Genomic DNA, 15,129 nt, shown 5'->3' on the forward strand with positions numbered 1-15,129 from the left:
GAAGGCAGTGTTCTAGAAAACTCAGACCGGGCTTCTCTCCAGCACCACTGGGGGCTTCAGGCCGTTGGCTTCCCTTCCCTTCTGGGTGCTGCATCCCTCCCTTGGGAAGGTTCAAGAACCCTGTGAGCTCTGGTCTCTGTGAGGAGGCTTCTCATGCCTGTGTCCGCTGTTTTGCAGGTAACAGCCCCGGGGCCTAATGCTTGACTGGATGGAAGCCCCCCAGCCTCTGTTTCAACCAGGTGGACACGTGGAGATGGGTCTCCAGCTGAGGAAGAGACTAGAAATGGAAATTGTGTGGCTGGACGGGCTGAGGAGCTGAGAAGGGGCAAGAAGGGACGGTGGCTGCTGGCCATCCCGACTCCTCCAATGACTATTTTCAAAGCTCTGTGGGAACTCTCTGAGGCAAAGAGCAAGATGGAGCGTGATGGGACCATCTCCTGGGTGTCTCAAGCCTCAAAACTGCTCTCCTAGCCCAAAGAAGCTCACCTTGACCTTGGGAAGGCTGGTGAACCCCACTCTCCTTGCTCTTCACCTCACCCCAACCCTAACCAGGCTGACCTTCCTCTCCTGGACCTGGTCATCACCTTCACAGAGGGAATAAGCTGAACAGCCCCAGGGGCTCCCTTCCTAAGGGAAGTTTGGGAAACAAAGCCCCCCTTCACCTCCTCCCCGGACCGCCCCAGCGAGCCCCTGCGCGTCATTCCGGAATGATCCCGCTATGGCCAAGCTCTGGTTCAAATTCCAGCGGTACTTCCGCCGGAGACCCGTGCGTTTCTTTACCTTCCTGGTGCTCTACCTGACAGCCGGGAGCCTCGTCTTCCTGCACTCTGGCTTCGTGGGTCAGCCGGCCGTCTCTCAGAGCCAGGGGAACCCCGCTGCAGGGGCCCCGGCCGAGGGCGCGGAGCTGCCCTTCTTGGGTGACTTGCATCTGGGAAGAGGTTTCCGGGACACGGGTGACGCCTCCAACATTGCCCGCCGGTATGGACCCTGGTTCAAGGGCAAGGATGGGAACGAGAGGGCCAAGCTGGGAGACTACGGTGGAGCCTGGAGCCGAGCCCTCAAGGGGAGAGTCGTCAGGGAGAAGGAGGAGGAGCGAGGTAAGAGGGTTAGACGGGCTGCAAGGTGGTTGAGGAGAAAGGATGGAGGAGGATGATCTATAACCAAGCTGTGGGCTCGCAGTGTGTGGTGGAACCAGGCACGTATGGGCATGGCTGCAGACACAGCACCACGCAGCTCCGCGCTTCCATTTGGCAGAGGAGAAAATGAAAACTCAGAGAGGTTAAGCAGCTTGCCCAAGGCCACACAGCTTGCAAACAGTCAGGCTTGGATTTGGACCCCACCCCTATCAGAGTTGAAAGTCAGACCCTCCCCACAGCCTTTTCCAATCCTTGTTAAATACACATGAGAATAAAAATAGCTGGCATCTCTTGAGGACTCTTCATGTGTTGAATCACTCCCATACTCTATGTGGTAAGTGCTGCTATTCCCACTGTAAAGATGCCCGTGGCACCAAGTCCCCCAAGGTTACGCAGCGCAGGACGGAGCTTCAGCGCCACCTCGGTCCTCTCAGTACCCTGCTGGAGCCCTTGGTGGTGGTGCTCGGCAGACATCAGTGCCTTGGGCATATTTTATTGCATTTCCTTTGCCTTTTACAGTCAAAAAGAGCTTTTCTCTGGGAGTACATTACCTCATTTGATTTTCGCTGCTCTGTGAACCTGAGCAGGCAGTGTGACCCTGTGTCCAGGAAACATGTGCAAACTGAGGCTTAAAGAAGTGACGACACTTGCCCAAGGCCACAGAGTTGGTGAGCGCTGGGGTTCGAATCACATCTGTCTGACCTGAACGCTTTTGGCTCTGCTGCTGCCTCCCAGTCTGTTGGCATCTGCCATCTGACCAACGTGCTGGGAAGGACACTGCAAACCTTGCAGCTGGTGAGAGTAAAACCAGTGGATATTTCAGGAATCAGGCAGATGGTTTGGGAAGATCCACCACTGACCGGGGCAGAAGGAAACCTCCCGGGTCTCAGTGTCCCTGACCACGCGTCACTCGCCTGCTGTGATTTGTGGAAAGCCCTTTTTTCCACCATGAGGGAAATAGGATCGATGGAGGGACCTCACCCTGGGAGCACACCACCTGTTTCTGGCCCCGAAGCCATCCCAGAAACTCACCTTCCAACCCCCAGGAATTTCCCTGAATCTGCCCCTTCAAGAGCCCAGAGTGCATAGGGAGGAAAAGGAGAAGGTAGCAGGTGGAAGAGTAGATTAGGGACTTGATTCCCATCCCAGCTCCATCTCAACCAGTTGTGAGTTCCAGGAAACTGGCTTCACCTTCTCACGCCTCAATTTTGTCCTCTGTGAAATGGGAATTATCACTCCTCCCTTGAAGGCTTCTCTTGAGAGTTCAATGAGACAGTGATCATGAAAATGCCCAGAACAATGCCTGGGACACGGTAGGTTCTTAGAGGTGATCAGGAAAATCTCACAGATCTACACAGGAAAGGATCCATCTGTAGTCACAGGTGAGGTGTGAGGTGCTACTTTGACGCTACTTTTGCCACAAGCTTGCACCTTGGGACATGCTCCCAGTGGTGTGTAGGATAAATTCTAGGGTCCCTACCATGGCTCAACTCTCCAACCTCAACTTACAAGCCCCCTCCCCCATCTCCCTGGCTACTCCCGGCCCCGCTGTCTTTATTGCTGTTCATGGAGCACACCAGTCCTGCTCCAAACTTAAGATCTTTGCACAGGCAGCCCCTTCCATCTAGAATGCTGTTCCACCAGATCTTTGCGGGGCTCACTTCCTCGGGGCACCCGTCAAACCTTGCCTTCCCATGGAGGCCTTACTGGACTATTCTAACTAAAATGGTCTTTGAATCTGGTGACAGTCACATCCCCCGGTTTTATTTTTGCCACAGCCCTTATCACCATCTGTAAGCATCTTGGTGATGTGTCTATCGCTTGTTTGTTGTCTGCCTCTGCTCTGCAACTGTCTGCTCCATGAAGGCGGCCATGTGGCGTCTCCTGTTTGCCTGCGTCCCATCAGCACCAGGGACAGCGCCGAGCACACAGATGGCGTGCGGTACTGGCTTGTTGAATGTCTCCCCTCTGGTTGGACATTTGAATGAATAACACCCCTCAGCCTCCAAGGGTTAACACTACTTGTCCTCCAGGTCTCTGCTTAGCTCATCTCCAAGAAATTGCCCTCACCTCCCTCCACACTTGATGCTACTCCTTGATACTCCCTGCCATGGCCCTTGCACGAATGGTGTTGCTGTTTGTCAAGGTTCTCTGATAGAGTACGAGCTCCTTGTGGCACATTTGATACAATGACAGCACCCCCCCCCATTTGTGATAGGAATGAACTTCTATTCATTCCTCCTCAGGCTACCACTACTAGTCATTATTCCCTTTCCTTGGGCACCTGCTTCATGCCGGCCATTGCCTGTGGCTTTTCATATCTTATTTGAATGGAACAATCCATGTCAAATGCTATCACATCTCCTACTTATAATTATAGGTCACTTAATAGTTGCTGTTATTAATAACTGTGGTAGTAATAGCTGATATCTATTGAATTATCTTTATGGGCCTAGAGTCTAAGTGCTTCATTGCTTTATTTAATTATCACAATAACTCACAAAATTAGAGACAGTTGCTATCCTATTTCACAGATGGGAAAAATTAAAACCCAAGGAATAGTCACTTACCCCAGGTAGCAAATGGAAAAATCGAGGTTTAAAACAAGGTCCGTTTAATTGCATAGCTTACAGTGTCTCCTACACCACACTGACCCCCTGGCCCTGGAAATCTTATATATGTTATAACATATCACAGAAAAGGAAATAGAAGATAAAAAAAGATGCTCTGAGCCCACAGCTCTCAACAGGCAGCCTTAGGAATCAGGCGGCATTATTAAGAAAACACAAATCCAGCCTGTCCTTGATTAACTTATTCAGAGTTCAGCGAGGAAGGAAAACATATTAGATTAACGCTAATAAAAACGAGACGCTTCTCTGACCTGATGGTAAACACATTTGGTTTTTCTCTGAAGCTGGCAAGAACTCTACTTGATGCGGTGAGGCAGGACTTAAACTGCAAAGGATTCAGAGGCCCTCCCAGGCCAGGAGCAGGAGGAAGGCCCTGCTCCCAGGATAGGCTGGAGCTGGGCTGGAATTCTGGGTGGAGTTGGCCTCTGCAATGTGCCCATCACTCTGCTGGGGCCTGTGCTTCACACAGCTGCTGAGAACCATGTCTTGAGCAGCCAAATCAGGGTTCAAATCCTGGTTCTGCTACTTACTGGCTGTGCAACCCTGGGTAGGTCATTTCACCTCCCTGAGCCTCAGTTTCCTCTTGGTGATAAAAAGTCCTATAACATTTGATGCCTATTGATGAGTATATAAGTTAATTCATGGGGTGCTCTTTTAAGCGCCAGCTACTGTGCTAAGCACATAGCAATGATTACATCACATAATCTTCACAGCAGCCCAGTGAGGTACATGTAATTTTAACCCATCTTAGAGAGAGGAAATGAAGGCACAGAGAGGTGAAGTAACTTGCCCAAGGTTCTCCAGTTAGAGGAGGGGATATTTGAACCCAAGCAACCAGACTGTACACCAAACCTTACCTACTACTTCACCTCACTTCTTAGTGCACACACAGAAAGTGCTCAGCACAGCACCTGGCACATAGTAAAAGCACTTAATTCATGGTCACCATTATTACTAATATTGTCATTTTACCCGTGAAAGAAGGTGCAAAGGGGCGGGGAGTGATTTGCAGAATGTAACACATCTAATTGATGGCAGAGCCAGGAGCCAGACCCAGTTTGGTTTCAAAGCCCATGCTGTTCCTGTCCCCCCAGGTCACAGGAGAAATGGGTTGGGCATGACAGAGGAGAGGGGTAGGCATTTTGGAAGGGCCACAGGGCGCCTACTCCCCACCTCCTCAGCTGAAGATGCAGTGTCTGCCCTGACTCCGTAGTTTCCTCCAGCTTCACATCAGGGAGGAAGTACCCAGCCCCTCTCACAGATGAAAAAACAGAGACTCAGAGAGGTGTAGTCACTTGTGCAATGTCACACAGCTGCTAAGGCAGAGCAGACTCCAACCAATTCTGTTTGAGGCCAAAACCCTAATTCTTTTTTTTTTTTAAAGATTTATTTTATTTATTTATGCATACAAGAGCTGGGATGTAGATCAGAGGTGTAGGGGGTGAGAGAATTCACCACAGACAGAGTGGGGAGCAGAACAGGTGGATCTACTGAAATACACTGCTGAGGGGAGCAGCGGGTGAGTCAGGAGAGGTCTGCTGTGCTGTGTGGGTTAACTCCCTGGCTGGGGATCGAACTCATGCTGCAGTGGCTGTAGATAGCTTCATAGTGCTTAGACCTAACACTTTTCACCACCAGGGAGGCCCCAAAACCCAGTTCTTAATCACTGAGCTACCACTTTCTTAAAGTGTAGAATTCCCAACTGCAGTGATTCATTCATGCATTCATCCACATGAAGTGTGCACCTACTATGTGCCCAGCCCTGTGCTGGGAGGTGGAGACACAGAATGGATTCAAGCACAGTTTTCCCCTCTGGGAATAGTCACAACCACTTGGGGAGAGCAAAAGGGAAGACACACAGGTAAAAAGATAAATTATATCTTCAAAAATGAATTTCTGATTTTCAAAATGACACATACTCAGTGTGAAAAGTTAGAATCTATAGAACAAGAGAGAGCTATGAAAACCCCACCCCACAGCTGCCACGGGGAGCGCTGCTGGCACGTCCCCCTCCTGTCTTCCCTCCTGTGTGTTTCCATATTTGTGTGTGGCTGCCATTGTACCCACTATTTTCCCACAATAGCACTTTCTTGTTTCATTAGAAATTCTTTGATGGTGACCCTGAATTATTTCTGTGTGAAAAAGTCCCTTCTACCCCAGGGAAACCCCGGTGTGAGGAGGAAATTCCATGTCCTGCATGGAAAACCAGAGAGCACTGAAGGGTCATCTGGAAGGACAACCTTCTAAGATGATGGAGAGGCACAATTCTGTGAGTCCCTTCTCTGTGTCGGGCCCTTTGCTGGCCTCAGTGCAGATGAGCCTCACTTACGGTCAGTCTCAACAACACCCTTATTTTGTTTCCTGAGGCTGCCCTAACAAGGTATCATAAATGGGAGGCTTCAAACACAGAAATGTGTTCTCTCGCAGTGCTGGGGCCGAGTCCACACTCCAGATGTTGGCAGGGACACTGGAGAATCTGACCCGCACCCTTCTCCGAGCTTCTGAGGTCACCAATAATCCTTGGCGTTCCTGGGCTTGCCATTGTGCGGCTCTGATCTCTGCCTCCATTTGCACCCAATGGCCCCCTTGGGTCTCCGAGTCTTCCTAAAGCCATCTTACAAGGACATCGGTGATTCTGGATCAGGGCCATGCTGCCCCATCATGACCCCATAACCTAAATGACACCTGCAAGAACCCTGTTTCCAAATCAGGTCACTTCCTAAGGTCCTGCACTTAGAACTGCACCATGCCTTTTTGGGGAAGGGGGTGAACAATTCAACCCATAACACCACTGGGTTTTGGTCCCACTTTTCAGACGGGAGGGAGAGCTGTCTGCCCAGTGCTTGAGCCGTCCTGCAAAGCCACTGCAGTGTCAGGATTGAAAGCCAGGTCTGGTTGACTCCAAAATCACTCTCCCTCTAGGACACTATGCCTGCTGGCTGGGAGTGCGCTCACAGACAGTCAAGAAGGGGAACACAAAGTAATATATGTTTGGCTATGCTTTTAACAAATTACCCTATTGAAGAGTGCAAAAATTTCTGGAAGAGGAAGATTAATGAAAGCAAAAGGCAAAGGGAAAGAAAAAAACACACCCAGAGGTCTCTTTTCCAGATGCCTGCACCCTCCCGGCCTCACCCTTGGCTGCTTTATGTGTTTGAGATAAATCACCAGGCTGGGGTGACTTTGCCATTTCAGCAATATTTGGATGACTGCAGAGATGAGCTGGTAGATTGTGTGAATGCAGCTATGAATCCACCTTCAAGTGGCCTGTGATTTTGTTCCTGTTTTACATACCTGGCCTCCCGGATTCTGTCACCGCTGCAGGTGCATTCTGGGACTTGAAGGTGGGGCCCGGGTGAATGGTTGTCCAGTGGGCTGCCTGCAACCGTGCCAAGGAACTCACTGCTCATGGGGGACGGAACTCCAGGGGCAGGGACATGGTTGTGTGGCTGCAGCCCGCTGTGCAGACCAGTGGGGAGGGAGCCCCCTGCCCGTGCCCAGGACAGGGAAGAAACTGACTTAATAGCCATGTTTTGACCACAGTGCTCAGCCCATTCATCATGCTCTGGTGTGAAATGTGCCCACATTTCTCCAGAGCATTAATGAAAGGTCATGTGTCATTTTCTGCCCCTGTGGGCAGATAAAATCGCAGACAGTCACCCGTTCATGCAGCAAGTCTTGGAGCACCTGTCGTGTAGGGATATCTCGGCCAGATGACTGGTCTGGTAGTCAGGTGAGGAAAGGTAGGCATGGCATTTAAAAGCCTGGACTTTTGGGCTGCTGGACCTGTGACCAAGTCCCAGCTCTTCTCCCCAAGGGACCCTCCGTCTCCCATCCTCCCCGAGATGTCTCCTCCTGAGCTGAATCTGACTGTGGTATGTGGGAAAGGGCAGCTTTGGAGATGACAGGTCTGGGGGTATCTTTGGGTTTGACCCTCACAATAGTGTGGAGTCACATGACTTAGCTTGAGTTCCAGAATATTCATCAGTGCTCCTTGGGCAACTCGGGACCATTCCTAACCTAGCTGAAGCTAAGTAAGAAAATGTACTATGCACCAAACTACAGGAGGGGCAGGGTTTGTAAATGAATGATTAGTGTCCGTCTCTCACTCTCCTCTCTGCTTATCTCTTCCTTAGTTCGGTTCTCCCAGACACACTTGCTTTGGTGCCAGGGATTATGGCTGTGGGTAGCTCTGGGCTTCCAGAATGTCACTGTCATAACCCAAGGAAGACAGTTTGTTCTCTCAGCTTTAATCTGTAAGAATCCAAAGAATAGGTCCTGTGCCCACTCCCCAGTGTCCCTGATGGTTTGCCAGTGAGACGGACAATATGACTGACCTTGCAAGGTCAGTGTCTCCCCAAGGTCAGGGTGGGTGAGATCGGCAAGTAGAAAAATAGGAAGAGGGGGTGCTTTAAAGGGGCAAAACATGCCATTACAGTCACTCCTTCACTCCCCAGTAGACACACACACACTTCTGCTCCCACTAATTCGATGGCAGGAATCTTGTGTGACAAAAAGCACCTACCTCAGCCTAAGGAGAGACCTCCGAGGTCCACCTGCCAGCCCAGCAGACCCCCCGAGGCCCACCTGTAAGCCCATGTCAACATGGCTCCCCATTAGATCTCTCTGAGGTGCTTCAGGACCCTGAAACCTCGAGGCCAGAAGGAAGCAAAACTTCCCCCCACGGGAGATGGCTGGAAGATAGACCCAGGCTTACTTTTCAAGTGGCAGGCGCTTGCACAGAAGACATAGCTTCACCTCCACTTAGAAAGGAGGAAATGCAGACATGTCGTGCGTGGCGATGGGTCAGAACATACACATGCGCCCAACCCAGGCGCTGCTCCTAAGGCAGACAGCTGGAATACCCCTGGGGTCAGCGTCCTCGTCTGGAAGCTGGGGGAGTAAGAAGCAGGTGGACTGTGAACAGTGACACACTTTGTAGTAGAGTCGCCCTCACGTCGAGATGGCCTAGGCGTGCATGAGCGTTTCGTCCCTCCTCTGCCTCCCTCCTTCCCTCCACCCCTCCCTGTGTTGACCTGATGACACAGCCCTCGTGCCACCTGGCCCCTCCCATCTCCTTCCTCCACCTCCCTCTTCTCCCCCTCTCCTCCTCGCGCTTCCTCTGTGTCCTCCTGCCACCCTAGGGTGCATCCTGGACACTGTCCCCTGGTGGACGACTGAGCCAGGCCTGGTGCGGCCCACCCCCAGCACGGCCCCGGGGTGCTCTGTCCCCCTCAGGTGTGACAGCCTCGTGCTCCAGGCCACAGGGCCGTGGTTCCATCTGCGACAGGAGGGTCACGCGTTGTTGAACAAACACAATGACAAGGCCCGGCTGTCACTGGCTGACATGCCTGCTCCAGGGAGGTGATGTTTCTTTTAGAGATGGACTGTTCTTAGTCGACCAGATCACCTCTGTCTGATGACAGAAAGCCGAGGCGGTCAGGGTCGAGGCGCGGGGCTGTCAAACCCCACACTTAGCCGGGCAGCCAGCGGCTCAGGGCTGCTCAGCGATGAGGCTGCATCTTCCGCAGGCGCTGCAGGCGCTGCAGGCGCAAACCGCAGGGAGACGGGCAGCAGACTGTCCAGCAGGAGGGACGGGGACCGGGGGCGTTTCCCTGGTCATTCTCTGAGGACCTTTGGGTCCCGGGGTCGGCCGGCTCCCCCTCCCCGACCTCCACTCCTTCCAGATGGAGAAGGGCGTTGGTTTGGGTCCACCTGAATATAAATCTTCGTTCTCACACCAGCTGAACCTCTTCCCTGTTCTCCGGCTCTGTTTAACCACCCGAGAGAGAGTGAGAGAAACCAGGGCTCTCCCGCAGCACCTGCGTCTCCGCACAGATCCCTGGTGGGAGAAGAAGCAAGTAGTTCAGAACATGGACTCCGGGGCCTGTGTGCCCGGGTCCCTCCTGGTGTCACGCATACAAGCTGTGTTTCCTTGGGCAAGTGACTTAGCCTCTCTGGGCCTCAGTTTCCTTGTCGGTCCAGAATGCAAAATCAAGTGCTTACTTCACAGGCCACCGTAAGAATTCAGTGAGCCCGCATGTGTAAAGCGTTGGTCAAAGATCAGATCCAGATAATAATAATAATTGTAAGAATAGACTTCATAAACTGAAAATACTTTATGAACTGAACATGTGCACGTAGTTCATGTGAGAGTTATTTTTTTAACCATGAAGCACAAAACACATTTGCTACTTTAAGAAAACGAAGTATGTGGTTTATAATGGGACGGCTGTTTTACTTCATTTGAATTTTTCCTTCGGCTGGATGGAAACACTCACTTGGCTCACAACATATGCAAACTGTAAAGTGCTTACTCAGCACTGTGAAGGGCCTGTTCCTTATTTCACGCACCTTAACTTTGTGATCATCATATGCAAGACACTATGGTAGAAACATTTGTCCAAGTCATTCTATTTTACCTCACTGGGTTGGTGTTTTTATCCCCATGATGAAGAAAACTAGATCTCAGAAAGGATGACTGGTGCAAACTCACCACTCCTGGGAAGTACCCAGGGGTGAGAGCCTCGGTCTCTAGATAGCCCATTTCCTCCCAAGGAAAGATAAATATCCTTTTTAAAGGATTTATTTATTTATGCATAGAAGAACTGGGGTACAGGCCAGAGGTGTGGGGAGTGAGAGGATTCACCAGAGACAGAGTGGGGAGCAGAATAGGCAGACTGACTGAAATACACTGCTGAGGGGATCAGTGGGTGGGGAGAGACAGGAGAGGTCTGCTGCACCATGTGGGTAGCTCCCTGGCTGGGGATCAAACCCCTAGGCCACCAGGGAGGCCCTGAAAAGTAAATATCTTAAGAAAACTTGTAGCTGAGAGGATGCTGTCCTCTGGTGAGCATTTCAAGCTGTCTTAATGTGCATCTCTCTCCTTGGTGCTTAGGGCTAGGAAACAACACTTGGGTTCCTGGTGCCAGCTGTTTCCAGGAGAGCCCAGGGGTTTGACCATAACCATGGCGGATGAAGGGTCCCTTCCTCTGTGTTGGCCTCCAGGCCCACAACTGGACCCACTGCCCTCATGGGTCAGGTTCTGCCAACGCACATCACATGGTTTCCAGTTTCTCCTGCATCTGTGCTTCTGCTTGGAGGGAGGAATGGATACCAAAATGTCGACAAGGCCCCATAACAGAGGTTACTCCGTATAACCCTTTCAGCCTTGCACCCCATCGAATCTGACTTTTTTCCTCTCCCCAAAGCCAAGTACATCGGCTGCTACCTGGATGACACCCAGAGTCGGGCCCTGCGAGGCGTGTCCTTTTTCGACTACAAAAAGATGACGGTCTTCCGTTGCCAGGACAACTGTGCCGAACGGTAGGGCCCCGACGTCCCAAGCTCCATTCATTACACCCCCTTCCTTCTCAGCTTCCTGCCTGTGGTGTTCTCTCCTGCTCCACAGAGGGTGTGATGGAGAATGAATATACCTGCCACAAGGAAAGGGCGACGCAAGGGGACATGTGTGTGCATGTGTGTGTTTGCATGTGCATGTGCGTGTAAATGACAGGGTTGTCTGGAAATGGGCTGGGGAAATCTGAGCGTGTTGTATGAGACCGTGTCTAGGAGTGAGTTTCTAGAGTGCAGGGTGAGCTGGTCATGTGTGTGTGTACTTGATACCACACATAATTATCTTAAAGTGCTAGTAGCTGTCTGTACAGGGATCTCTCAGCATTGCAAATATTAGCTCTTTGACCCCACAAGATCGCTCACATGATGGGGTCCACATTCCACAGATGAGGAAACTGGGGTGTGCAGATACCAAGTTTGATGGCTGCAAGGCTGAGAGTGCTGCATGATGAGGAATATGGGGGAGGGGGGATTCTGAAGGTTGAGGTATGAAGGGCTTCATATGGACGGCCCAGGACGACTGATAAAGGTGAAATCTTGAGTCAGGTTTTGAAGGATGAATAGAAGTTTTCCAGATAGTAGAATAGGGCAGAAAAAAATGGCACCCTCAGAGAGAATTCCTGAGACATCCTAATACTCAGCCTCCTCAGGTAGGCAGTATGGGGGTACATGGAAGGCCCAAGAGGAGCTATTAGAAGGGGAAGCTACAGAGCTGGCTGAGACCCACTGACATGGGGTCCTGAATGCCAATGAAAGCAGCTGGCTTGGCCTTGGATGCATTGGGAGGGTGCTGGGGTGTTCATCAGGACAGTGGTCTCCATCCACTTAACAGATACTTATGAGACACCCATCGCATGGCAGGCACCGTCTCAGAATACAGGAACCCCGCAGGGTCACCACCCTCCTGGAGATTATATCCTACAGTGGAAGACAGGCAATTTAGAAGAGAAATAAATAAGCCAGATCATTTCAAAAGTCCTAAGTGTTAGAAGAAAGTAAAACAGGGAGGCGGGAGAGAGCCTGGCAGGAGGGGCGATGTTAGGGGGGTGGGTCATGGAGGATTTCTCTAGGACGGACTCTTGGAGCGCAGAGCTGCAAGGCAAGAAGGAACCAGCCACGTGAAGAGAAGGGTTAGTGTTCCAGGCAGGGGAGCAGCGGGACAGTCTTTGAAGCAGGGTCAAGCTTGCATGTTTCAGGATCAGAAAGCCCAGGACTGCAGCAGAGTTTGCAAAGGAAGGAAGGTAGGAGGTGAGGGTGAAGTGGTAGGTTGGGGGGTGCTTGGATGGGGGCCAGGTCAGCCAGAGTAGGGGTTCTTCACCTGGAGGGCAGCCGGCAGCATCACCTGGCAATCCTTTGAAACATATCTTGGTGGGCTCCGCTGCCACATTTTGATCCAGTGGGTTTGGGGTGGAGCCCAAGAGTTCGCATCTTGTGTAGATGCTGCTGGGACCTAGGGTGGTTCTGAATTTTACACCCAGAGGCACATTAGAATCACCCAGGAAACTGTTCAAACTCTTGCCGCCCAGGTCCCACCCAGGTCAATTATGTCAGACCCTCTGGGCATGGGACCTAGACTTGGCATATAAAGAATGTCCCCCAGGTACTTCTAGCAGCAATCCAGCTTAGAGAACTGCCAATATGCGGGTTTGTAGGCCAAGCCATCTGAGTGCAGTGGAAGCCGCTGGGGGATTGTAGGCAGAGGAGAGCTGTGATCTGTTTTAATTTCTGGAAGGTCCTTTTGGCAAAGAGATAGCAGGAGGCCTAGTCTGGAGTCCTCTCAGGGATGGATGGGGGGCCCATGGTGCTGCCTCCATTTCCCTGAGGTATGTTATCCGTGCTGGGTGACCACTGTCCCAACATTAGCATCTTAAAACCACACATTCATTACCTCACAGGGTTTGTGAGGGTCAGGAGTTCAGAATTTGGGGATGGGATGAGCCAGGTGATGCCGCCTCAGTGTCTCTCATGAGGCTGCAACCAGGGTCCCAGCTGGGACTGCAGCCATCTGAGGGCTTGACCCGGGCTGGAGAACCCTCTTCCAAGACGGGCACCCACACGGCTGCTGGCTGGGGGTCTCAGGTGCTCTCCACCTGGGCCTCTCCACGGGGCCACTTGAGTGTCCTCACAACATGGCGGGCGGTTTCCCCTGGAGAGAGGGATCCAAAGAGGAGGCCAAATCAAACGTACCGGCTCTTCCACTGTCTGCTATTCGGTAGAAGTGAGCCCGTATTCACGGAGAGGCAAATTTTCTTCTTTTTCAAATTTTCTTGAGGGAAGGAGTAATATAAAGAACTTGTGAACACAATTTTTTTAAGTTACAGTTTTTCCATTTATTTATTTATTTTAGAGTAGAAGAACTGGGGTACAGGCCAGAGGTGCTGGGGGTGAGAGAATTTACCAGAGAGAGAGTGGGGAGCAGAACAGGCAGACTGACTGAAATACACTGCTGAGGGGAGCAGCAGGGAGACAGGAGGGGTCTGCTGCGCCATGTGGGTATCTCCCTGGCCGGGGATTGAACTCAGACCATAGCAGTGATAGCACTGAGTTTTAACCCCTAGGCCATCAGGGAGGCCCTGGTGAATACATTTTAAAACCACCTCGCCTCCCAACCTGTGGGGTTCCCTTGGCATAACTGTCAAACGCCCTCTGCTTGGGTCTCCGAGCACGCCCGTTCTCTTCCTCCCCAGACCTCACCCTCCCAGCCTCTGAGCAATGGTCCACCTACTGCTGTGGAATTGATAACACCCTCTGGGCCTACTCTTGGGGAGCGTTCCTTTCCTCACTGGGTCCAGTTATAGGAGAAGGGCCCCAAGGGCACCCTGAGATTCAGGTTTGAGAGAGACAGAGACTGACACAGAAGGCGGAAGGGGGGCGACACAGACCCAGAGGGATTCAGGCACCGAGATGCCCATTTACTCTCACCTGCTCTGGCCAGGCTTGGCCACATGCCACCCAGAGCAGCCGGCATGCGGGGTAGGTCTGTCTGTGGGTGAGTCTGCCTCCCCAGGGCCCCTTGGTGTCCAAAGCAGCTGGACATGAGCCGATGGGTCCCACTGGCCAGCCTGAGTGCTTGGGCTTCTGAAGATGCCACCGAGGTTCCGTGGTCCACAGGGCTGAGCTGGGCCTGTCCTCCCACACCCTCCCCGCCCCTGAAGCCAGAGCCAGCAACACGCTTTTCCTGTGTTTACAGATTGGCATCCACTAAGAGTCCTTTTTAGGAAAGGATTCTATGGCTGTGGAAAAAAAGTTGAAAACCTCGTGCTGCCTGCATTTTTTTTATTGCAGGGGAAAGCTTGTTGTGCTTGGCCGGTGCGAGGCCTAGACTTCCCACCTTCCCAACGGAACACAGAGTAGGCTCTGTGTCCAGCTCCTCTCAAGGGACCTGGCGGCATCATTCCTGGGAGATGTTTCCTGGAATGAAGGGGCCGGACTCTGGAGATTCCATGTCTCCTGGCTGCAAACAGGGAGAGGCAGAAGAGGGGTGGGGGGGAGCCCCAGGAGCCGAGGGGTGTGTGTGCACGTGTGTGACGGGCACCTCATGGACGGTGTATGTGCAGGTTGGTGTGAACATGCACGTGGTGCATCTATGTGGGCAGGCCCCTGGGGGTGGCAGACAGGTGGGAACACAGGAGATGGGTCGCCCCTGGGGGTTCTAGTCCCCAGAGCCCTCCCATTCCCCAGGTCTCCCTGTCCCTGGGTCTCCACGGTGGCAGCTGCTCCGACCTGACGGCAGCTTCCCCCAGGGGTTACCTGTACGCCGGGCTGGAGTTCGGCGCCGAGTGCTACTGCGGCCACAAGATCCAGGCCGCCAACCTGAGCGAGGCCGAGTGCGACATGGAGTGCAAGGGCGAGCGCGGCAGCGTGTGCGGTGGCGCCAACCGCCTCTCGGTCTACCGGCTGCAGCTGGCCCAGGAGGCGGCCCGCAGGTGTACGTGAGTCCGCCCTGGCCCCCTGGCTCCAACTCTGCACCCTGCCCTGCCCCTGCTGCATGTCCCGGCTCTCCCCGC

The 15,129-nt window shown here is 52.4% G+C and overlaps 1 protein-coding gene across 1 annotated transcript in view; it reads left to right on the forward strand.

The window, feature by feature from the left end:
• Positions 1 to 718: 718 nt before the first annotated feature.
• WSCD2 (WSC domain containing 2) overlaps positions 719 to 15,129 on the forward strand; it is a gene marked incomplete at both ends in the record, with an annotated part of 43,157 nt that continues 28,746 nt past the window's right edge. Inside the window, 3 exons of the mRNA XM_084253859.1 lie at positions 719 to 1,097; positions 10,978 to 11,092; positions 14,866 to 15,050. Coding sequence (XP_084109985.1) covers positions 719 to 1,097; positions 10,978 to 11,092; positions 14,866 to 15,050 — 679 coding nt within the window. The remainder of the gene's footprint in view (positions 1,098 to 10,977; positions 11,093 to 14,865; positions 15,051 to 15,129) is intronic.

The sequence above is a fragment of the Talpa europaea genome (genome assembly GCF_964194135.1).
Source record: "Talpa europaea genome assembly, chromosome: 14".
NCBI classification, from domain to species: domain Eukaryota; kingdom Metazoa; phylum Chordata; class Mammalia; order Eulipotyphla; family Talpidae; genus Talpa; species Talpa europaea.